Source organism: Schistocerca cancellata, chromosome 8 (assembly GCF_023864275.1).
Source record: "Schistocerca cancellata isolate TAMUIC-IGC-003103 chromosome 8, iqSchCanc2.1, whole genome shotgun sequence".
Taxonomy (NCBI): domain Eukaryota; kingdom Metazoa; phylum Arthropoda; class Insecta; order Orthoptera; family Acrididae; genus Schistocerca; species Schistocerca cancellata.
Genome location: NC_064633.1, coordinates 160,280,994 through 160,305,591, shown reverse-complemented (window position 1 = coordinate 160,305,591; position 24,598 = coordinate 160,280,994). Strand labels below are relative to the sequence as shown.

Genomic DNA, 24,598 nt, shown 5'->3' with positions numbered 1-24,598 from the left:
CAGTTTGCCGAGAGGTGTTTGAGCATCTGATAGTTGATGCGATCTGTCCTGGGAGCCATATCACTGAATGGGGCATAGAACGATTTGGGGTGGCGTGTATGCAATGAAAGGCTCCAATGTTCCAACCACTCTTTCAGGAAGCAGAACTCTGAGCATAATGCTCTGCTAAGCGTTCTCCAATGTGTCTGAGTCAGTACAGACTGCTTGATTCAGGGAAAACCTAGGTATGCCGACAGGGGTCCGATAGCCAGAGTCTTGGCCCAAACCAGGTATGGATGCCAATTGTGGAGACATACCTTTCCCAGCACTCCTGCTTCTATCAGCGAATAAGATGTCAGGCTCAGGCACAGAGCCGCTTAAATTCAATGAGGTGATCTAGTGATGGGTGCTGCTTATGACATTGGAGGGCCTGCCTGCGATCGTGAATCACCTCAGCGATCTCTGGTGACTACCAAGGCTCAGTCCACTATCGAGGGGACCCAGAGGAACAGAGAATTGCAGATTCCGCTGCAGAAATGATGCCGGTGGTGACCATGTGAACCACCACATCAACGGTGTCGTGAGAAAAAGGCTCAATAGTGGCAATGGTGACAAACGAGTCCCAGTCAGACTTATTCAAAGCCCATCTGGGGAGGCGCCCAGGTGAGTGACACTAGGGCAGTGAGAGGAAGATCGGAAAGTGGTCACTACTGCCCAAGTCATCATGCACACTTCATTGGACAAACGATAGAAGGCCAGAGCTGCTGACCAAAAGGTCGATGGCTGAGTATGTGACATGCGCCACACTCAAATGTGTGGAGGCACCATCATTTAAAAGAGAAAGGTCAAGCTCAACAACAGTGCCTTGGCCTGTTGTTACCAATCCACCCCACAAAGGGTTATGGGCATCAAAGTCGCCCAATAATAGGAAAGGTGGTGTCAACTGGGCTATCAGTGCAGCCAATACGTGCTGTGGGACATCACCATCTGGTGGAAGATAGAGAGACTGCAGACAGTAACAGCCTGAAGTGTCCACACCCAAACTGCAACAGCCTCTGAAGGTGTTTGAGGAGGGACACTCACCGTAAAGAGAGTTAAGGACATAGACACAGACTTCACCAGATACCCTCTCATAGGCTGCCAGATTCTTATAACCACCCAGATAGCCACGGAGGGTGGGGGTTTGCATTGCCGGAAACCAAGCTTCCTGGAGAGCAATGCAGAAGAAAGGGTGGAGGCTGAGGAGCTGTCTGAGCTCTGCAAGGTGGTGGAAAAAACCGCTGCAATTTCACTGGAGGATGACATTGTCTGTGGTCGAAAAAGATGTGAAGGGACTGAGGGGGCAGATTACACCGCCAGGTCATCTACCACCACCAAAGGAGAGCAAGAATCTAGAACCATTGCGCCTGAGGGTCCGGCGACATCTAGGTCCTCAGCGGACGCCAGAATCTCCACCTCATCCTCAGACGCAGAGCTTGTAGATAGCAGTGGTGTGGGTACCACCGTAACTTCCTTGTTCTTGGGGGTCTTTTGTTTCAATTTCTCACGCTGTTCCTTGGGTTGCTCTAGCTCGGAGTGTTCTTTGATTCAGTCTCTACCTGTGGCTTCTTCCTATTGAGAGAAGCCAAAGAAGACTTACACTTCTCCAGCTTAGAAATAGGGACTGACGTCCCTCCAATGGTTGGGTGGGGGGCTGGGGGGGGGGGGGGGGGGTGGAAGGTGGCAGGTATAGTCTTACGGTTCTGAGAGTTGACTGTAATTGGTGCAACGGATGGGGCTGTAACAGGGATGGAGCCTTTCAAATTTCCTTTTAGCCCCAGTGTAGGTCAGGCAGTCCAGGGTCTTTTTTTTTCATTATTTTCCTTTCCTTCTGTAGAAACCTACAGTCCGGCGAGCAAGGGGAATGGTGCTCTCTGCAGTTGACAAACATGGAAGGCGGGGCACATTGAGTATTGAGATGGGATGGACGACCACAAACTCAACATATGAGGCTGGAAGTACTGCGGGAAGACATATGACCAAACTTCCAACACTTAAAGCACCTCATTGGGGGAAGGATATATGGCTTGACATCACAGTGGTATACCATTTACTTCACCACCTCAGGTTATGAGTCACCCTCTAAGGCCAAGATGAAGGCACTGGTGGCAACCTGATTATCCCTCCAACACCAGTGGATGCACCAGACAACACCTCACCACTACGTTGGCATGCAGCTTGCCATAGGACTGTAAAAGAAGATTCCTGTGGAAGATAATACTCTGGAGCATATTTAAGTGTTTATAGGGTGTGATAGTAACAGAAACATCCCCCAGCTTGTCACAAGCGAGTAATGCTCGTAACTGGGCAGAGGATGCTGTTTTTATCAAGACCGACCCAGACCGCATTTTGGACAAGCCATCCACCTCCCCTAACTTGTCCTCTAAATGCTCTACAAAGGACTGAGGCTTCAATGGACACAAAGGATTCCTCTTCAGTTCTTTTACATACCAGGAACCTGGGAGAATAATATTTGCTACCATCCTTAGCCTGGCATTCCTCCCATAGAGTGCCCAGGGAGAGGAATGATTGGGGTCATATTTCTTAGCATTAAAGGTAGACCTCGACCGCTTAGAGACTGCTGGTGGCTGACCACCAGCAAGAGATGATGTACGATGCTTCATTGCATGTCATCCCCCCTGATGCCACCTACTCCAACCAAGGGCCCTCCCCGTGGGCGTCACCCAGCCACAGCAAGGGCCACCTGGCAGGATGGCCATTGCCGGGAGTCCCAATGCCCCAGGAAGATAGGCATCTACTCCTTGGCATATGTCGTGAGTTAACAGCGCAGGCATCAGCAGAGGGATCCCTGTGTTGTCAGGGGGCTACAACCAACACCCACCACAACCGACTGGCTACCATGCCAGATATCAGGCACAAAGAAGTCCATGGTGCCGTCGGCGCAGAAAGCGACACTGCATAGTGCATGGCAGAAACCACACCCAGGAATGTATCCTCACCTAAGAGATGGAGAATGAGCATGACTGCAATGTGACAGGGCAGGGGACCAACACATAAAGGCCGAGACATGTGAGACTCCTTTCAGTCGCCTCTTACGGAAGGCAGGAATACCTCGGGCCTATCCTAACCCCTGGACTCGTGTGTGTGTGTGTGTGTGTGTGTGTGTGTGTGTGTGTGTGTGTGTGTGTGTGTGTGTGTGTGTTTTGGGGGGGGGGGCATTTTGGCTTAAGGACATTGCAAGGGAAAGGCACCTTGTGAGCCAAATACAGTTGAGTACCATGATGAGATGTTTCCTTTGGGGAACATTCAGGCCATTAAATTTTGAATTGAGCCAAGGCCCGGGACTGTGTCTGGGATGAGGCAAGAGAATGAAGTAGTCCACAGTCAGTAAAGGGTTCATAATTGGATTCAGCTTCATGGGGAGTGAAAAATAAGATGTTCCCAACTTTTCACTTCAGCAGTAGGAAGGTAGCCATAGCCAAATAGGAAGAGGACACAGCTGCTGTCACTAAACGGGTCACAAGGTGTGCTGCAACAAGCAATGAACTGATACTAAGACCCTGTAGAAAAAGACCTGTAAAACCTATTGAATGTTGGCAGCCCATAAGACCACAGAGCTTGGCCCACACCTGAGCTGGGACATACATCCCCAGGGAGATGCTCCCACATTGTTCCTTCCTACTGTGTCTGATTAAATAGCAAGCCTTAGCATCAAGTCACTTAAAACTGATAGGGCAGGTCTGTGAAGGATTCCATTTGAATCTTTGCGGGGCTATGCAGTGATCCTTAACAGCTACTGCAATGTGTATGGTCCACCATGACACCAGGTGACAGTGAAGGAGGGGGAGGGGCTGGAGGACCTGTGGAAAAGATAATAGCAGTTCCAGCACATGTATAAATGCATCTGAGAAGCTTTGAACAACCTCATCAACACCATCTGACAGGTGTGGCAAATGTAACAGCAGAGGCATACAAAGGCCAATTGGCTTGGCTCTGAAGTGTCCATGACAGTAGTCGGTCTGTCTGGCTGTGGCAAGAAAATGACAGGATCATCAGGAAGCCATCACTATCACACAGATCATCATGTAGGACCAACGTAGCGAAACCACAAGATTAGTGAAGTGGGTCAGAGAATCATCATTGAGTAGTCAGAGTTCATGATCCGTGTGAAGCTGGTCAATTATAAGGCTCGTTCCAGAAGTAGTAGTACTGCCCCATGTGGGGTGGTACATGTTCAAGTCCCCAAGCAGGAGAAAAAGGGGGGGGGGGGCAGTTGTTGGGTTGATATGGTCAATTCAACGTAAGGGCATACATGTGGGTAGGTAAACATTGCAGATGGGAAACACTGAGGTGGTTTGCACCCGTACTGCTATTGCCTCCAACAAAGTAAGAAGGGGAATCCATTCACCAATTATGCCTATATGAACAAAAGTACAGACCCCTTCAATGCTTTTTCAGGTTCCAGTATAATGTACAGTAACAACAGAGTGTTTGGAAATGGTCACCAGTGAGTTGCATTTCTTGGAGAGCAATGCAAACCACTGTAGAAGACGAAATAAGGTGTCATAACTCTGGCAGGTGACAGTAGTACCCATTACAAGTCCACTGAATGATCGTGTGGTGAGTGGTGGCCAGGCTCCAAATCAAACTGTGTGGAGGTTTGTGCCACCTCTGGGTACGGTGATTTTGGGGTGGGGGGTGGGGGGACACGAGAGGAGCCGCCACTGCCTCCTCCTCCTCCTCTTCCTCAACCTTCAGAGGGCAAGGTTCATTCAAGGGGCTACTTGCATTGATCATGGGGACTGTTTTAGAGCAGGCAGCTCTGGGACCCACCGGCCTTGGCTACTTCTACCACTGTCTGGCATTGAGGCGCCAGTTAGGTGTTGCTGGGGAAAGAGATACTGAGAGGGAGCCCTGTTACCTGGTAGACACCAAAGAAGGAGAACACCTCTCCAGCCGGATGAGGAAAGTGGTTCACAAAGAAGACACTGTGGGAACCCCAGGTGAGGAGGGTGGTGAAAGATCTGGTTTGGGGCAGGTTGATTTGGAGGGGTGGGGGGGATGGTCATAATGCTAGTGTGATTGTCATATTCACAGGATGTAGGTGTTCATATTTCTTCCACATCTCAGTATATGACAGGTGGTCAATAGATTTGTTTTTCTGGATCTTCTATTCTTTCTTAAAAACTGGGCAAACATGGAGGATGATGATGATATGTCAGTCGACATTCAAAGTTGGATGTCCATGAGGACTACCTTTGTGGAGTTGTTGTCCACAGCTGCTGCAATTTGGATCCATTGTGCAGTGAGGTGACATATGCCTAAAGAGTAAACATATGAAGTGCTTCACAGGCAGGGGGACATAAAGCTTCACATGACTCTTGTACACAATGACCTTGATCTTGATGGAGGGACATTTCCTTCAATGGCTAAGATCAAGGTGCCTGTATCCATATGATTATTCTTCGACTCTTTTTGTACCTGTTTGATAAAATGTACACCTTGCTGCTGCAGATAAGTCTGAAGCCCCTCATCTATTTGTAGCATAAGATCTCTATGGAAGATTATTACCTGGACAATGTTCGAACTTGTGTGGAACAATGGTCACAGGTAAATAACCTAGACAATCACATACCTGAAGAACTGAAGACTGGGCAACAAAGGAAGTTTTAATTAATAACAAAACGTTTTGCCTTTTCCCCGGAGACTCAACTTCCTCACATTTGTCTTCAATGTTTTCAACAAAAAATAATGGTTTCATTGCAGTAAAAGTGGTCCTACAAGTGCAAGTACAGACCAAGTATTGGGTGAGGTATTTTGCACCCAGACGTCTAGCTTGTCCCTCTTCCCACATCATAACCAGAAAAGGAAACATGGTGAGGTCAAATATCTCTACAATATAATAATCTTTCCCATCTGAAGGGATTGCTGATACCTTGCAGCCACCAGCAGAAGTAAGTAAACCATTTCCCAGAGAATCCATGTCTCAGCCTTGACAGGCACATACGTCTTGGCTTGTGTGGAGAGTTTCCTGTTCAGACACCAACAGTGTGGTCAGGGGGGCTACCACCAAGCAGATACTTTGTTGTTGTTGTTGTTGTTGTTGTTGTCTTCAGTCCTGAGACTGGTTTGATGCAGCTCTCCATGCTACTCTATCCTGTGCAAGCTTCTTCATCTCCCAGCACCTACTGCAACCTACATCCTTCTGAATCTGCTTGGTGTATTCATCTCTTGCTCTCCCTCTACGATTTTTACCCCCCATGCTGCCCTCCAATGCTAAATTGGTGATCCCTTGATGCCTCATAACATGTCCTACCAATCGATCCCTTTTTCTAGTCAAGTTGTGCCACAAACTCCTCTTCTCCCCAATTCTATTCAATACCTCCTCATTAGTTATATGATCTACCCATCTAATCTTCAGCATTCTTCTGTAGCACCACATTTCAAAAGCTTCTATTCTCTTCTTGCCCAAACTATTTCTCGTCCATGTTTCACTTCCATTCATGGCTACACTCCATACAAATACTTTCAGAAATTACTTCCTGACAAATGTATACTCGATGTTAAATTTTTCTTCTTCAGAAACACTTTCCTTGCCATTGCTAGTCTACATTTTATATCTTCTCTACTTCGACCAGTATCAGTTATTTTGCTCCCCAAATAGCAAAACTCTTTTACTACTTTCAGTGTCTCATTTCCTAATCTAATACCCTCAGCATCTCCCGACTTAGTTCAACTACATTCCATTATCCTCATTTTGCTTTTGCTGATGTTCATCTTATATCCTCCTTTCAAGACACTATCCATTCCGTTCAACTGCTCTTCCAAGTCCTTTGCTGTCTCTGACAGAATTACAATGTCATCGGTGAACCTCAAAGTTTTTATTTCTTCTCCATGGATTTTAATACGTACTCGGAATTTTTCTTTTGTTTCTTTCGCTGCTTGGTCAATATACAGATTGAATAACACCGGAGAGAGGCTACAACCCTGTCTCACTCCCTTCCCAACCATTGCTTCCCTTTCATGCCCCTCAACTCTTATAACTGCCATTTGATTTCTGTGCAGATACTTTATGAACAGCTATTTGCTGATGGAAAATTTCACATAAATCATGAATATTCTTGTAATTAAAATATTACCATTAGTAGTCTGAAAACTGTCCAGTGAGTAATAAAGTTCAATGTATAAAGCATGAATAATAAATTAGTTATTTTGTTGGTTGTTTTTGCTATGAACAAAATGACATGAAATTAAGACAAATAAATTGTATTAATGTCAGAATTGCTGTAAGACAATCCCATCTTCTTCTCTTACATGGAGGTCAGGCGTGGTCAACGGGAACCTTAGCAATGAGTATGCCTGCTCATACATTCCCAAGCAATCCATCATCGTACCACTGTTGCATCCAAAAATCTGGAGATTGCATGATTCAACCAGCCAGCCAAATGGAGACCCACAGTGCACCCCTTTTGAACTTTGCCACATGCTAATCACACTGACACACATGAGCACATGGAATCACTATTTCACAGTGATCACTCTACAACAGATACTGTTCACACCCCCTATATACTCTACCAGGCCTGGCAACACCAAATATAAACACTAATTCACTCTGGTGGTCATTCTACCTGTCTCAGAGAATTCAAACTATTAATCATTTACAGACATGCCAATAGTGTGTACATGTACGAAGTTGCATAGAAATCCAATCATGTCTTCTGGGTGCTTCACTTTTTTTGTCAGGCAATGTATTTATATCATGCTGTTTGTCCTTGAGGCATATGTATTTTCTCTTTCACTTGTATGTCAGTAGACATAGCAACAGACAGAAAAAATGTTTCTCTCTCTGAGTAGAAGTACTGAACTGGAGGGGGATGGATGAGAATATTGACTAGAGTTGGCAGTTGATGGCTGGAGTGCTGACCCCGAAGTTTACAGATAGTCTGCATAACCATTTATGTTGGTGACTGACGTGGTGTGTATATATAGGGATCATGTCAACCCCTTCATGGCCCGAAGATGGCACATTGAAGCACTGAAAGTGATAGCTACAAAATAAAATAAATAAGACCATACTGATTGCTGTAAGCATTTCATTTTTTTACAGTAGCAAACGGTCATGGGCCCCAAGGCCTCCAGAAAAAGGATGGACATACGAAAACAGGATATTGAGTCAGTTCAGTGGGTGAGGAATACCACTGTGGGAGGGTTGGGAAGGATAGTGGGTAGGAGATTTCTCATTTCAGAGCACGACGAGAGGTAGTCAAAACTCTGTCAGACAATGTGATTTAGATTGCTCCAGTTCTGGATGGTACTGTGTCACAAGAGAAATGCTGCTCTGTGTCAAGATGGTGGGACTTTGGGAGGTAATGGGTGACTGGAGAGATAAGACATCAGAGGTCTATTTCTGTACAGGGTTGGGAGGTTAATTATGATCTGTGAACACCTCAGTGAGACCCTTTATGTATTTTGATAGGAACTACTCATCACTATAGATGCGACTGCCATGGTTGGCTAGGTTCTATGGAAGGAACTTCCTGGTATGGAATGGGTGGCAGCCGTTGAAGGGGAGATCTTCCTGATGGTTCATAGGTTTGACATTGATGGAGGTACCGATGAAGCCATCTTTGAGAAGGAAATCATTTGCTTGTTGGGTTGAGGAGGACCAGGTGAAGTGAATGGGGGAGAAGGTGTTTATGTTCTGTAGGAAAGTGGACCCTCAACCAGATCACAATGTCATCAGTGAATCTGAAACATGTCAGGTTTGGGATTATGGGTAGTTATGAAGGATTCCTCTAGATGACCCTCGAGTAGGTTGGCATGGGACAGTGCCATGCGAGTGCCCACTGCCATGCCCGGATTTGCTCGTAGGCGATGCCTTCAATGGGGAAGTAATTGTGGGAGAGGATACAGTTTTTCATGTTGACCAAGAAGGAAGTTTAGATTTAGAATTTGTTGGGTGTTGACAAAAGTAGCATTCAATAGTGCCTAGTCCATGGGCATTACGAATGTCAGTATACAGGGAGGTGGCATTAATAGTGGCAAGCAGGGGACTGTGTGAAAAGAAACAGGAACTGTGGAGAGTTTGTGCTAGAATGTGAGCAGAGAGCCATTATTCGGGTTTTTGTGGAATGGTTTCATCACACCTAATTATTTCTACAGTTTACACAAGTTATTATGAGTTTGGAAGTATTATATTCAGTGGTATGGTAATAGTGAGCAATGGTTCAGTTTATTCATGGAAGGTATGCATTATTACACATGAAATCAATGGACAGAATAGTGTCATCATTCTTAGCTTCTGCTGGCATAACTTGTTTCAATAGTTATAAAAAAGCTGCTGTGAAGAATGGTAATGTGAAAGAGTAATTCAGAAAAGCAATCACTCAATAACTGAAGTAAAATTATCTGTGCAGATAATCTTTTAAAGCAACTTCTTTCTCCTTAAAATGTTGAGCAACTTTACTGTCCTTGAAATAAACAGACATGTTCTCATACTACACAACAAGATCAAATTTATTTTGCTATAGAACCTTAATTGAGTAATAACAATTAAGGTAATATTACATCATAATTAAGTAAATTAATACCTATTGTAAGCTATCAATTGAAGGTTTCACTTTTTTGCTTATTTTTTGAAAAAAGAAAACATTTCATAGGCACAAAAGTTTGGACTAGGATTTGTTAACGTTGTGATATACTGTAAGTTATGTGATTATTTCAGTAAAGTAAAGTCTGTATTGTTAGCGTATTCTTATATGCTATCCATTTGATTCTCTAATAAGTAGCCAAAGTCAAAAGTTCTGAAATAAGTGAAAAGTTTATATAGTGTAGGCTCAGTTCTTTGTTTACTTTTTGTTTCCTCAAGTAAACAATACAGGTTATATTGTTTTTCTTTTGCACAAAAATTTGAATTAGTATCCTAACTTTAGGCCAAAACTTAGACTAAAGCTAAAATTTGTTTGTCATGAGCGAGAAGTGTATGACTTGCCACAGGATTGTTAGTTCCAGGGTGTGGTGCGAGATTTTTTGTTGTTTCTTTTTTGTGTGTGACTGTAGTGACGTGGGAATTGGGGAAATAAACAAGGTTCATTAGTTCTGCAGGATTTGCTGTAGAGATAGAAAGATAATAAAACAGGACGAGAAGATTGCTGTCCTTCAGGCAGAACTAGATAAAGCGAAACAAGATCTGGAAAGGTTAAGAGGAGAGAAGGGAAGAGAGAGGTGGGAAGTGACAACAGGTTATAGAAGAAATAGGAATAGGACATTCTGAGACAGTATGGTTGTGAATGTGTAACAGCATAGATAGGAATGCTAATTATCCAATTGAGGGTGACCTGGTAAAGATAGCTTTAGCAACGATACATCCTGGTGTTGGGCTTGTTTCTGGTCTGAGGTGCCATGACTGACCTCATTTGAACTCTTCTGTTAGATGAGTTAATTTAGAGGTGGAATGGCTGCTTGGATCAGATATGGAGTCTCATCAGTATGACTCCTGTTGACTATCAGCAGGTGGGACTATACTAGGCATGACCTTCACCTCACCAGGAAAGAGAAGGGAAAACTGTCTGGGCTAATAGCAAATAACTTAAGGTGCGTGCAGACAGCCTCTGATTGAAATTAGAGACACTCAAAAATTGGCAGAAAAATTAGGTTCATCCAGTTATAATTCAGCCAATACACAAAATCAGTTATCGTTGTTGCATCATCAGAATATCTGAGGACTAAGGGGTAAGCTTAATGAGTTGATTATTTCTGTTGAATAATTAGAGTTGGGAAAACCAATTGATATAATCTGCCTCTCTGATCATCATGTGATCACTGGTATGGATATGTTAAATGTTATAGGATTCAAGTTATCTTCTTCCATCTGTAGAGAAAATATGGACAAAGGAGGAGTTGCCACATTTTTCAGAAACTGTTTTGATTTCAAGAATACTGATATTAATAAATTTTGCTCAGAGCAGCACTTAGAAGCTTGTGCAACAGAAATAGTATTCCATAATAAGTCCTTTATAATAGATATATATACAGATCACCTTCAGGAAATTTTACCTATTTCATAAAAAATCTGGAAGCTCTGCTGTCCCATCTAATGGTAAAAAACAAGGAATAGTGGTTGCTGGTGATTTTAATGTGGATTTATTGAAAAGCTCTGTCAGTAAACAATTATTGCAATCAGTAACACTATCATTCAATTGAGTTCCTACTGTGAATTTTTCTACTAGGACATGTAAATACTCTGAGACATATCTTTGTAGACAAATCTGGGGAAAAAATGTCATATCACAAAACCAACAGAAAATGGGCTATCTGATCATGACATGCAACAAATTGTGTAAAATGTTGAAACTTGTCAGGATAAAAAATCTATTAAATCTGATTACAGGAGAGTAATACATAAATCAAAAATTGAGAAATTCAGGAAATTGCTCAAAGACATGAACTGGATAGATGTTTACAATACTTCTGACTCAAACGGAAAATACAAAGCATTCATTAATAAAGTTACCTACACTTTTGAAAATTGTTTTCCCCTAAAGGTAACTCAAATCACACAGAGTCAAAAAATAAACAGTGGATTACGGAAGGAATAAAGATATCATGTGGGACAAAAAGGAGACTGTATCTACTATCTAGGAACAGCTCTGATGTTAGAATTGTAATACATTACAAAGAATACAGCAAAATATTGAAGCAAAGAGTCCAGAAATCGAAGCAGGTTTATTATGAGAAAAAGATAATTAAAACAGGCAACAAAATAAAAACTGTATGGGATATAGTGAAGACAGAGACAGGTGGGGGCCAAAAAGGAAGAGGAACAGATAGCTCTAAAAATAAATGAGACTTTGGTAACAAGTGCATGTAGTGTTTCAAACCTCTTAAACAAGTCTTCATTTCTGTTACTGACTGCTTGGGGTTATCAGGTTTGGTGGTCAGTGCAATGGAGTGTCTGAGACCAATCTTTAAAAATAACTTCAGTAAAATGGCAATGACACTTGTGTCTCACAAAGAAATAGCATCCATCAGAAAATCCTTAAAATTTAACTATTCCAGTGGGTATGATAACATATCAACAAAGTTAATCAAAGAGTGCTAATGTGAGTTGAGTTCTATCTTAAGTTATTTGTGTAATTTATCTCTTATCAACGGATTGTTTCCAGGCACTAAAATGTGCTGAAGTTGAGCCTCTCTACAAGAAATGGGATAAAGAAATAACATCAAACTATCGACCAATTTCACTTTTGCTGGCTTTCTCAAAAATATTTGGGAAGGTTGTGTTCAAGCATCTCCTTAAACATCTGACTGCAAATAATATGTTACCCAGGACACAGTTTGGACTTCTTAAGGGTTCCGATACAGAGAAAGCTATTTACATTTACAGTGAAAATGTACTTAATTCATTAGATAGTAAATTAGCGGCAATCTGAGCAGAGGACACAATTTAAAATGCTATGTTGCCTGATGTACTCCATGGCCTGATACAAGGCAAAGAGCTCGGTTGTAAATACTGAGGAGTGTGCCGGAAGCAGATATCAAAAGACATGGGTTTCAATGACGAAGGCACACTCGACCCCACAGTCAGTCCGAGAGCCATCAGTGTACACAAAGGTACTATCGTGAAGTTCCATGCGAAGGTCATGAAACTGAAGGTGATAGACCGAGTCTGGAGTACTGTCCTTAGGAAGCGAATGAAGGCCAAGGTTAACATGGGCCACTTCATGAAGCCAAGGTGCTGAAGGGTTCACACCCACAGGGAAAGGTGCAGCTAGTGTGAAGTTAAGCTGCTGTAGCAAGTGCCAAAAGCAGAGTCCAGGAGGTAACAGAGAAGAAGGACAAGCTCCATACTGATGATCAAAGGAATCATCAAAGAAGGAGGCATAGGATGGGTGGCCACGCATAGCAGACGAACGGCATGCATACCTGCTGAGGAGGAAGTCACGGTGGTAGGACAGGGGTAGTTCAGCAGCTTCAGAATACTAACTCTCAACAGTGCTGGTGTAAAAGGTGCCCATGGCCAAATGGTGGATAGTGTTGAGATGGCGTAAGAGGGAGGGGTGTGCACCCATAATTGAGTTTCGGATGGACAAGGGACCAGTACAAACGGAAGAGGGTTGTTTGATCAGCACCCCAGGAAGCACCATTGAGGACATGTAGGACACTGAGGAACCGCCTACAGTGAGATACATGAGAGCACCAAGAGTGTTTCCTATTGAGCATAAGTCCCCAAGAATTTCATGGTTTCAATGAACAGAAGGGCAACAGGCCCACGATGTAAAGATGGTGGCAGAAACCACTTGCTTTGCCAGAAATTGATACAGGTGGCTTTTTCAGTCGAAAAGCGAAAGCTATTGTCGATGCTCCAGGAGTAAAGATGATCAAGACACCACTGACAATGCTGCTCAGTGAGACTCGTAATTGGAGAACTGCAATAGATGGCAAAATCGTCGGCAAATAGGGAGCTGGAGATGCCTGGTCGGAGACAGACCATGATAGGGTTTATGGCGATAGCAAAGAAGATGACACTCAGGACAGAACCCAAAAGCACACCATTTTACTGGATAAAGGTGTGACAGGGTAGAACCCACATGCACCTTGAAAACTCTATCTTGTAAAAATGCATGAAGGGAACAGGGCAGGCAGCCACAGAAGCCCCACATGGAAAGAGTAGTGAGGATACCATTTCTCCAGCAGGTGTCTTAGGCCTTTTCCAAATCGAAAAACACTGCCACAGTCAGGGATTTCCACAGAAAACAATTCATGACGTGGGTGCAAAGTAACAAGATGGTCAACTGCAGAATGCTGTGCTCGAAATCCACACTGTGCATTTGTCAGTAAATTGCAAGACTCTAGCCACCATACCAGCTGGGCATGAATCATACGTTCCATCACCTTGCAAATGCAGCTGGTAAAGTTTTTGTCCTTACCGGCTTAGGTATGGATATGACAGTGGCTCGACGCCAGCGTCCGGGAAATGATGTTACATCTGTGCTGAGGGCACATCTGAATGTGGATGGTGTCCAGCCCTGGGGCGGAGGATAGGGATGAACTGAGAGTGTGCTCGAGCTCCCTCTTAGTAAAGGTAGCACTGTAGCACTCATGATTCGGAGAAGAGAAGAGTATCACCCGAGCCGCCTCTGCTCGTTTTTGATGGCGGAAGGCACAGTGATAGTGGGAAGAACTCGAAACTTCCACAAAATGGTGGCCCAAGGTGTTGGAGATAGCAATAGGGTCCACAATGACATCATCTGCTACTGTGAGGCCAGAAATGGGGAAATGGATCTTGATCCCACAGAGCCGTCGGAGGTTGGCCCACATGACGGAGGAAGGGGTGTAACTGTTAAAAGAACTAATGAATGAAATCCAGCTAGCTCGTTTGCTATCTCGAAGAATGCAATGACACTTTGCTCGCATCTGTTTATAACGAATGCAGTTTGCCATCGTAGGATGATGATTAAAAACACAGAGAGCACATCTCCGTGCACAAATTTCATTGTGGCATACCTCAGTCCTCCAAGGGACTGGGACATGATGTGGAAGAGGAATGGAACATTCTGCAGCAGTAAGGGCAATGAAGGTTGATTAGTCCATCTGGTCATAACAACTGGGGAAATCTTTTTCTCTGAAGGTCGCCAGGGAGGAGTAAAGCTGCCAGTCAACCTTAGTAAGCTGCCATTTGGGTGTGCACGCAGGTGGGGGAGCAGTCAGCAAATGGAGAGCAAATGGGAAATGGTCACTCGAGTAGGTGTCATGAAGAATGGAGCACTCAAGATGATGGGCAAGCTGGGCAGTGCAAAAGGATAGGTCCAAATGGGAATAGGTGTGTGAGGAGACAGAAAGGGAAGTGGGTGCTCCAGCATTAAGGCAGAAGAGGTTAAGTTGGTTAAGAAGGTCAGCTATGAGGGGAACTCTCTGGCAGGTCCTGCGAGAACCCCAAAGGGGATGATGAGCATTTAAGTCACCGAGTAGCAAAAATGGGGCAGGTAGCTGCCCAATAAGCTGAAGGAAGTCTGCCGTGGTGACATCGAAGGATGGAAGTACATAAACGGTACATAGGGAAAAAGTCAGGCAGGGAAGGAAAAGGTGAACTGCAACAGCTTGAAGAAAGGTAGTCAGGGAGATGGGCTGACTACGAATGTCATCCTGTATGAGTGCGCACGATGCCCCCATGAGATGGAATGCCAACCTCAGCGGGAAAGTCTAAACGAATCAGAAGTAATGTGAAAGCTCAATGTGGTCATGAGGGCCAAATTCCATTACCTCTAGGCAGAGTACAAGTGGATGCTGCAATGCTAAAAGCAGCCATATATCTTCTTTGTGGGACCAAAGGCTGCGAATGTTCTGTTGGAGGACAGTCATGAGGAGGAAGAGATGTAGGGGTGTCAACTAGATGGTTGCCGAGTGACAGCCGGTATAGAGTCGCCACTACAGGGCACAGAAGCAGGAGGATCCTCCTCCATGGGGTCCACAGAAGCATCGGCATGCCTGTGCGGTCGGTCCATGAAATCCAACGTTGAAAAATGGTTGGTGGTGTGCACCGGCGAGACAGAGGCTGGCCGGGCTAAGGTACTACGTGGCGACGTAGTCTTCAGTCAGCGAAGGAGAAGACCATTTGCCTTTGGTGGACTTCTTTGAGCCTTTCCAGTTAGAGGAAGACTCAGGTATTGTTTGGCTGCAAGGACAGAAGAAGTCCTCATGGGAATACTCCTTCTGTCCTTTCCTCCCTACTGGTTGTGTAGGTGGTGGCTTCGCCCCTTGAGGCGAGAGTTTGACAGTTTGTTGCACAGTGGGATGGGGGGATGGTGATGCTACTTGTACACTGGGTGATTCACAACCTCAGAGCTGAACTTGACGTCACATGTCTGTGTGGCCACACCCTTCATGGAGCGAGGGGCAACAAGAACAGAACTATACGCACCAGACGGGAGAACACAGGGTTTGCAACTAGCCAGTAATTTGCGAGCTACTGGGTGAGGCACTTTTTCCTTCACGCAAATCTCTTGGACAGCCCACTCGTCAAGATACATGGGACAATACCGAGAGGATGTGACGTGGCTGCCATTGCCGTTGATACAATGGGGAGATGGGAAGATGATTGGCTCATTGCGAGAAGATCCCTCAAGTTTGCCAGCATCTCCGATGATGTGCTCCTTCCAACTGGAGGCACCCTTCACAAGGTGGCGCACTTGCCTTAGATGATTGTTCACGCCTCCGGTCACACCTCCCAAACATCTGACAGAAGGACCAATCGGCAATTTGGGAAGGTTGCAGCTCAGGCAATCACCCCTCCCTGAGCGTGGCCTGCACCAGGTGGTATGTGTGAACTCTACCCTGTTGACTCGGGGCTGGGAATTATGTGTTACCCAGTGACCTGTTATGCGCCAGACGCATGGGCTGGCCTTCAGGAGTGGACAGGGAGGAAGAAGAAAAAGAGGAACCTCAATCACTGAAGTGGAGAAACGAGAGGAGAAGGGTAACAAAGAAAGGAAAAGGGAGCAAAAAACAAAGGTGAAACTATTCTTACATCAGTGACAGACAATTCAGAACATTCCCAATAACATCCTAGACATGTTCCCAAAGGGAGCAGAAAAAGAACAGCAAGAGGACAGACGTGCAGCACGGAAGGGGAAAAGTGCTGCAAAGGCTGGGCCCCATGGTAGCCAAGCACGAACCTGCCAAAGAGTGGTAAGCTCACTTGAGGGGGGGTGGTGGTGGTGGTGGTGGGGGAGGTGGGGGGGGGGGGAGGGAGATGAGGGAAATGTTCAGCAGCAGACAGACCATGTGCTTGGAGGAGGTTGGTATAGAGGGAGATGGCATCATTGGCGACAAGCAATGTGTGTCGTGGGACTGGGACAGGCACAGATTTCAAATGATCTAGGAAATGGTTAGTATCTCTAATATAGGATCTGAGTCTTTGCACTATGGGTTGCACATGCTGATCAACTAAGGCTGATATATGTTTGGTGGGTGCTTTAAAGCCAGAAACTATAGGACGGCCAGGATGATTAGGTTCATGGATCTTAGGGAAAAGGTAAAATGTGGGGGTGCATGGTTTGTGTGGGATAAGAAGTTCTATGGATTGAGGTGTAAGTCCTTGTGAGGGGCCTGAGGTTTTTAGGTGGGACTGCAGGCCAGTTTGGATCACAGGGATGGGATCTGTATGGCAGATGCTGTATGTAGAGGTGTCAGACAGCTGGCATAGACATTATTAACAAACTCCTGTTGGTCAAGTACCACAGTGGTAGATCCTTTCTCTGCTGGGAGGATAATGGAGTCGTCAGCTTCTCACCAACCACCTGGCCTTAATTTATTTTAATTTCTTCCATTTCAGCATTTATTGACAGTAACCACTTCCTTCTTCACTCCATTATAGCTTTCTATATTTTTTATTTTCTGACTTGTCTTTTTTGCTGTCCCCCGTTCCACATTAAATATGTTTCCATACACAATGGAAGTATAAGGTCCCCAGAGAGTAGTAGTATGTCACAGTAACTGGTCTTATAAATTACCAGAATAAATGGATTCAGAGTTTCCCTATTGTATATGAAAAAAAGACAGTGCCATCATTATGTATATATGCACAAATGATTACCTTAAATGAGTAAGCATACAATATTAATTTGACACATTCACTGATACAAATAAATCATCTCAGTAACTGTTGGCTGAAAAGCGGGGAAGATTTTTCATAATGGAAAGTTTTCTATTAATATTTTTGTTTGTTGTCTTAAGGACATGTAAGGTACAGACACTATTTTTCATTGTTTGAAGCATGCTAACATTAATAGTAAAGCAGGTGCTACTGCTCAGAACTGTGAAACTTGTTACCATAAGGGATACACCGCCAAACAAATTGTTTTAATGGAAAAAAATAGTATTCTAGTCACAGACTTACGAATCCCTGCTTGGCCTACAACCCATGAAAGGCGCAGAAACAACATTATTCCCCAAATGCTGAGAAGATTGCGAACCAGGACTCCTTGAATCCATCCAAATTTAACTGGAACTTTCATGTCTTCGGTTGAGGCACCAACAAATTGTTCTATTCCCTGTAAAGTAAAAGAAAGATATTTTAAAGAATATCTTGTGTCAGTTTGCCATACTTCAGCAACTGTTTGGAAATGATTACTTGATTAATTGCAGAAAGAGTATAGTAAGTCACAGATAAATCCTGACCTCTATATATATTAATTTTTCTCCATTTATAGTCATTTTTATTACTAAAATTGATCAAAGGGACAAAATTGTACACAAATGGATTAAAACTGGGTTGAATAATGAGTTAATCCTCGATAGTTCAGCACCAGAAGTCCTTTCAATAATGTTTGGACTTTTCCAAACAATATTTCAAACTTCCACAGACATGTTTAGGTCAAAAAAAGTGTCACCCACTGTGCACTCAGCTTCTTCATTATCCACTTTATTCAGTATTTAGTGTCTTCGTTTGAGACAGATTCGAAAAACTTGCTAGAACCAATGGAGCCCACTCTCAAACAGATGACATGATCCAGTACTAAGCATCATATTACAGACACTTGTTACTTATTCCCACAAATAATTAAGTGACCCCACTAAGATCAGCTGCTACAGTTCAAACAATAATCACTTCATGCTTTAAGAATATATGGTTACTGGGTCTCTATGCCATAAAATTCAAAAGGCAGATATTCTTTGCATGTTTGTTTTTGCTTTAGGTGCAGCAAAGGCTGTGGCTCCATCATAGCCAAGCACGAAATCACCAGTGACCTGGCTTGATGGCCACAGCCCATTTATTGGCCATTGCTAAGAATCCTGGTGCTCTTAAGAGACAGGCACTTACTCATTGGTATGTATGGGGAAGTAACAGCCGTGGCATCAACAGTGCATTCTCTGTGTAGTCTGGGGGCTACTACTGTTTGGGTACCAAGTATCTGATGAATACGTCTTTCCCATATGTACTAGCTACCATGCTGGGTAGGACCAAACACAAGTAAAATAGTGGGAAAAGCTAAAACTTAAGTTCTACACACAAGCTAGATTGTCAACGGGGAAACTGACTGACAGGCCAATACTGCAGCACAGGGAAAGATGAAGTACTGCAATTGTCTGGGGCCCCCAAGCTTACAACACACACACTCTGAAGTGTGTTTTAAGCCCCTCAGGATAACAGAAAAGGTGAAAGGTGGGAATGGGGAGGGACAGTGGTGTAGAGGTGGGAATTGTTGATGTAGTGCTGCCTGTGGAGGCACGCGGGGATGCGGAGAAGACTGGATGGTGGGCTGCTAGCTGCAGGGTCATGAGAGCTGTGTTTAAGGTGAAGGAACACATGAGAAAAAAAAAGAATGGGTAAGAATTATGCATGTGAACCTGTTATGGCATCAAATGCCGGCACGCCAATCAGGAACGATAGATAAGAGGAGGCTGTGAGAAGAAGTCGGCCAATCGCACGCTGACCAACCCCTCTTCAGGATGACAATGCGATAGCAATGGCCCCTGTACAAAGAGAACATAAGTACTGCGCCTGGCTGATTGTGGCCAATTCAAGAGTAGCTTCAAGACTAGTCATTTCATTTGTACTATGTAGCATTATCTATACTGAAAAAACTATTATTTTGTCTGTTGCCCTTTACTTGTAACACATCTGTGTAACACACAGTTAAGTATTGTATTTGTTCATTTTGTAATAAAATTCATTAATACAATTTGTTTGAATGTTGTATAGCGATCCGAGAAAGCAGGTTTCCAAGACACCCCACACTTGACGATTATGCAGGATTCGACATTTGAACATTTGATGACTAGGCTGGATTCGACAGAGCCTGTGAGAATTGGTGAAGTGCGGGAGGCTGGAGAGGCAGAAGGAAAGGGGATAAAGGCAGGTATAGCCCAGAAAGTTTAGAAAGTTAAGGTTGTGGCTGGGGATGTTAGGGGGAAATGGAGGGCACATTGCAGAGAGATTTACCACCTACACATTTCAGGAAAAGAAGTGATGGGAGGATCCAGATGGGATGGTATAAGCTGCAAAGCAGACATTGAAGTCAGGTACAACATGTTGTGCAGTATGTTCTGATGCCTCACTTCCTTTGCCTTGTACATTTAAAATGTAACTAACTAGCCTAAAATTAAATAAAAATAAACTGAATATTAATTCTGAATTCCATAATACAAGGCAAGAATATATAACAACTTCCATGTAATAAAAGAAGGAAGTCATAACAAAAAACATGAACACCATTGGTATTAGACTATAAAACAAGTCTCCTGGTGCTATAAAAGCAATCAAGGAGATAACTGTGTTCAAGTACACAATTTTCAAATATCTATCTAAAAAGTGTGTCTATGCTCCACCATCTGAATGTGACTCAGATTCCATCTATTCAGGGTTTCAACCAAATCTTTCTAGAAGGTGATTTCCCTTCACAATGGGGAGACAGTATCAACCTCCTCTTTAAACCAGGACAAAATTTCATCACAGCTACCAACCTATTAACCTCACCAGTGTTCTTTGCAAACTGCTGGAAGGATGGTAGCCCAAAGATTATGCAAGATTCTCGAATAATGCAACATTTTCTGCCCCTATGATTTACAGGAGGGACAATTCACAACTAACCATCCAGTTAGGTTGGAAAGGCAATCTGAAGGGATTTTTCTAAATGCCACCATCTCATTGCACTCTTTTTCAACCTATATAAGACACATGACACTGCTTGGCACCTTCAAATTTTACTCACTCTCCATGAATCGGCCTCTCAAGGCTGCCACCAGTTTTTATTCATCAGTATTCATCCCACCAATCATTTTGGGTTAGAACTGGTATGTCGCTCTGCTCCCCATATGTCCAAGAGAATGACACCCCTCAGAACTCCATTCTGAATGTTGCACTTTTCCTTATTGCCATCAATTGATAGTGACCTTCGTTGGATTTCTGCACTGTTTGTCAATGATTGTTGCAATTGGTACAGCCCCCAATTCCATTTTATATCTCCAAGTTGTTGGACCCAGGTATTTAAATGAGGTGACTCATTCTGATTGTGGCATTTATACTCTGGTCACAAAATGCAATGTTTTGGGTTTTATGACATGCACAATTATACATTTGTCAATACTTAAGGCAAGTTGTCAACCCTTCTGCCATACTGAAATACTATCCACTTCTAAACATTTGTGCATATTTTTCTCACATCCTTCATTATAGATGCATAATCTGGAGAGAGGGGGAAAGAAAAACAGAGTGAGCAGGGCACACCCTTCATTACTTCTAAACCTATTGATGACCCAAGATCTTAGACAACCTGCAGTGTCTTCTGTAGCAAGACATTTCATACATTATTTCACTGTAGTTACATTCATAAGCACTGGTGTGGTGCTCAGTTACCATTTCCAAGATCCATGCTTGCCACAGGCAGCCTTTACACATGACCAGAATTTATTTCAATTGACAGATAAGAGCATTTGATTTATCATCATTTAACACCTATTGTTGAGTAGTCACTCTTTATTTATAAGTTTGTACACAGAGACTGTATAACATTAGGAATTATCCCACAAGGAACATACAGGGTGTTTCAAAAATGACCGGTATATTTGAAACGGCAATAAAAACTAAACGAGCAGCGATAGAAATACACCGTTTGTTGCAATATGCTTGGGACAACAGTACATTTTCAGGCAGACAAACTTTCGAATTACAGTAGTTACAATTTTCAACAACAGATGGCGCTGCAAGTGATGTGAACGATATAGAAGACAACGCAGTCTGTGGGTGCGCCATTCTGTACGTCGTCTTTCTGCTGTAAGCGTGTGCTGTTCACAACGTGCAAGTGTGCTGTAGACAACATGGTTTATTCCTTAGAACAGAGGATTTTTCTGGTGTTGGAATTCCACCGCCTAGAACACAGTGTTGTTGCAACAAGACGAAGTTTTCAACGGAGGTTTAATGTAACCAAAGGACCGAAAAGCGATGCAATAAAGGATCTGTTTGAAAAATTTCAACGGACTGGGAATGTGACGGATGAACATACTGGAAAGGTAGGGTGACCGCGTACGGCAACCACAGAGGGCAACGCGCAGCTAGTGCAGCAGGTGATCCAACAGCGGCCTCGGGTTTCCGTTCGCCGTGTTGCAGCTGCGGTCCAAATGACGCCAACGTCCACGTATCGTCTCATGCGCCAGAGTTTACACCTCCATCCATACAAAATTCAAATGCGGCAACCCCTCAGCACCGCTACCATTGCTGCACGAGAGACATTCGCTAACGATATAGTGCACAGGATTGATGACGGCGATATGCATGTGGGCAGCATTTGGTTTACTGACGAAGCTTATTTTTACCTGGATGGCTTTGTCAATAAACAGAACTGGCGCATATGGGGAACCGAAAAGCCCCATGTTGCAGTCCCATCGTCCCTGCATCCTCAAAAAGTACTGGTCTGGGCCGCCATTTCTTCCAAAGGAATCATTGGCCCATTTTTCAGATCTGAAACGATTACTGCATCATGCTATCTGGACATTCTTCGTGAATTTGTGGCAGTACAAACTGCCTTAGACGACACTGCAAACACCTCGTGGTTTATGCAAGATGGTGCCCGGCCACATCGCATGGCCGGCGTCTTTAATTTCCTGAATGAATATTTCGATGATCGTGTGATTGCTTTGGGCTATCCGAAACATACAGGAGGCGGCGTGGATTGGCCTCCCTATTCGCCAGACATGAATCCCTGTGACTTCTTTCTGTGGGGACACTTTAAAGACCAGGTGTACCGCCAGAATCCAGGAACAATTGAACAGCTGAAGCAATACATATCATCTGCATGTGAAGCCATTCCGCCAGACACGTTGTCAAAGGTTTCGGGTAATTTCATTCAGAGACTACGCCATATTATTGCTACGCATGGTGGATATGTGGAAAATATCATACTATAGAGTTTCCCAGACTGCAGCGCCATCTGTTGTTGAAAATTGTAACTACTGTAATTTCGAAAGTTTGTCTGCCTGAAAATGTACTGTTGTCCCAAGCATATTGCAACAAATGGTGTATTTCTATCGCTGCTCGTTTAGTTTGTATTGCCGTTTCAAATATACCGGTCATTTTTGAAACACCCTGTATGTACCCATTGTGAGGTAACAATTAAGCTTCTAAACGTGAGCCACAGTACATCTACATGCTCCGACAAAGAGTTAAAAGTTTCAAGATCCTCCCTGAGACTTCAGTATTGCACTTTTATCTAGTTTACTGAAAATGTAAATCATTCTTATTGTTTTAGTTGCTCTTTGCACTGTGGTAATCATTGTTGTTACAGACACTTCACACTGCCACCAATACCAGATTCAGTCTGGACATTCTCAAAGGGGTCAGGCCCGTTTGTTGTCATTGGATCTAATATATGTGTTTTTCCATCATGAGTGTGCTTCAGAACTACTTTTATCTAATTCAGGTAGTTTTTTAGAGAAGACATTATTTTTTAGCTACTTATTACAGCCTCGGGCCACAAAAATTGTATTACCATCAGTTTTTGTTATTACCAAGTCATTATCAGACAATTCTGAGATAAGATGAAACCAGTGATGATACTACACATTTACCACACCATCTCCATTTCCCTGAGGTAGTATGTATGGTCTGTGCATTTAGTTTGTTTTGCAGGATGTAACATCACTCCCACCATTTATGTAACTGCAATTATCCCAATTGATTATTGGATGATTTAAGTCTCTTCCATTGATGACTTCATAACTGGCCAACATATGTACTAATGAATTGAAGTTCTCTGTAAACTTTTTGGTTACATCTGTTGTTGTGACAGTGCCACGACATTTAACAGTGCTGCCACGACAGTACGTGCAAACGGCGATAGAGGCACTCCGCAACTCGGGTGAGCGCGGGAGCGCCACCTAGCTACGAACGGCGCCGGCCGCATGTCACGGCACGGCAGTCGAATAAGAGATACTGAGTTGTTATCATGTAATGAGCTATTGTTTCTAAGTGAGTGTGTTTGAATATCCACGCAACTATTGGTGATTAAAGGTTATAACACTTTTTGGCGACGAGGTCGGATATTTTCACTGCGTTGTGGATTTGTGTGTTCGTGACGGGGCAGACATGGAACAGCTTATGCAAGCGCTCACTGAACAACAAACACAGCTGACGGCTGCTATTCAGGCGTTGTCGACGTCGCTTACTCATCGTCTGTCTTCCTCTTCTCCGCCTCCATTCCCTCCTTACGATGAGGCCGCTGAAGATTGGGAGGATTATGAGAAGTGTTTGCGGCAACACTTCTTGGCTTTCGGCGTTGTCGACGCTCCTATGTGTAAGTCGTTATTTCTATCTTTAATTTCCCCACGAGTCTATCAGCTGCTATCTCAATTAGCCCCTCTGCGGGAACCTGCCTCTCTGTCCTTCCAAGAAATGTGTGACATTGTCTAACTATTACCGAAAAAACACCCACATCGTTGCCGCCCGTGTGGCGTTCTACCGGTGTCGTAAACAGCCCCATCAATCTTACCGGGCTTGGGCGGCAGAATTACACGGTCTGAGTAGGAAATGTCAGTTTGTCACTGACAGTCATCATGAGTCTTATGCTGATTCAATGGTTAGGGATGCTATTCTACGGCTTGGCCTGATAAAGAAGTTCGGCAA

General features: G+C 43.8%; 1 protein-coding gene across 1 annotated transcript in view; it reads right to left on the bottom strand.

Moving 5' to 3' along the window:
- The window catches only part of LOC126094817 (bumetanide-sensitive sodium-(potassium)-chloride cotransporter-like), a 275,910-nt gene that overhangs the window by 221,993 nt on the left and 29,319 nt on the right, over positions 1 to 24,598 (bottom strand). The window contains exon 2 of the mRNA XM_049909392.1: positions 17,879 to 18,032. Coding sequence (XP_049765349.1) covers positions 17,879 to 18,032 — 154 coding nt within the window. The remainder of the gene's footprint in view (positions 1 to 17,878; positions 18,033 to 24,598) is intronic.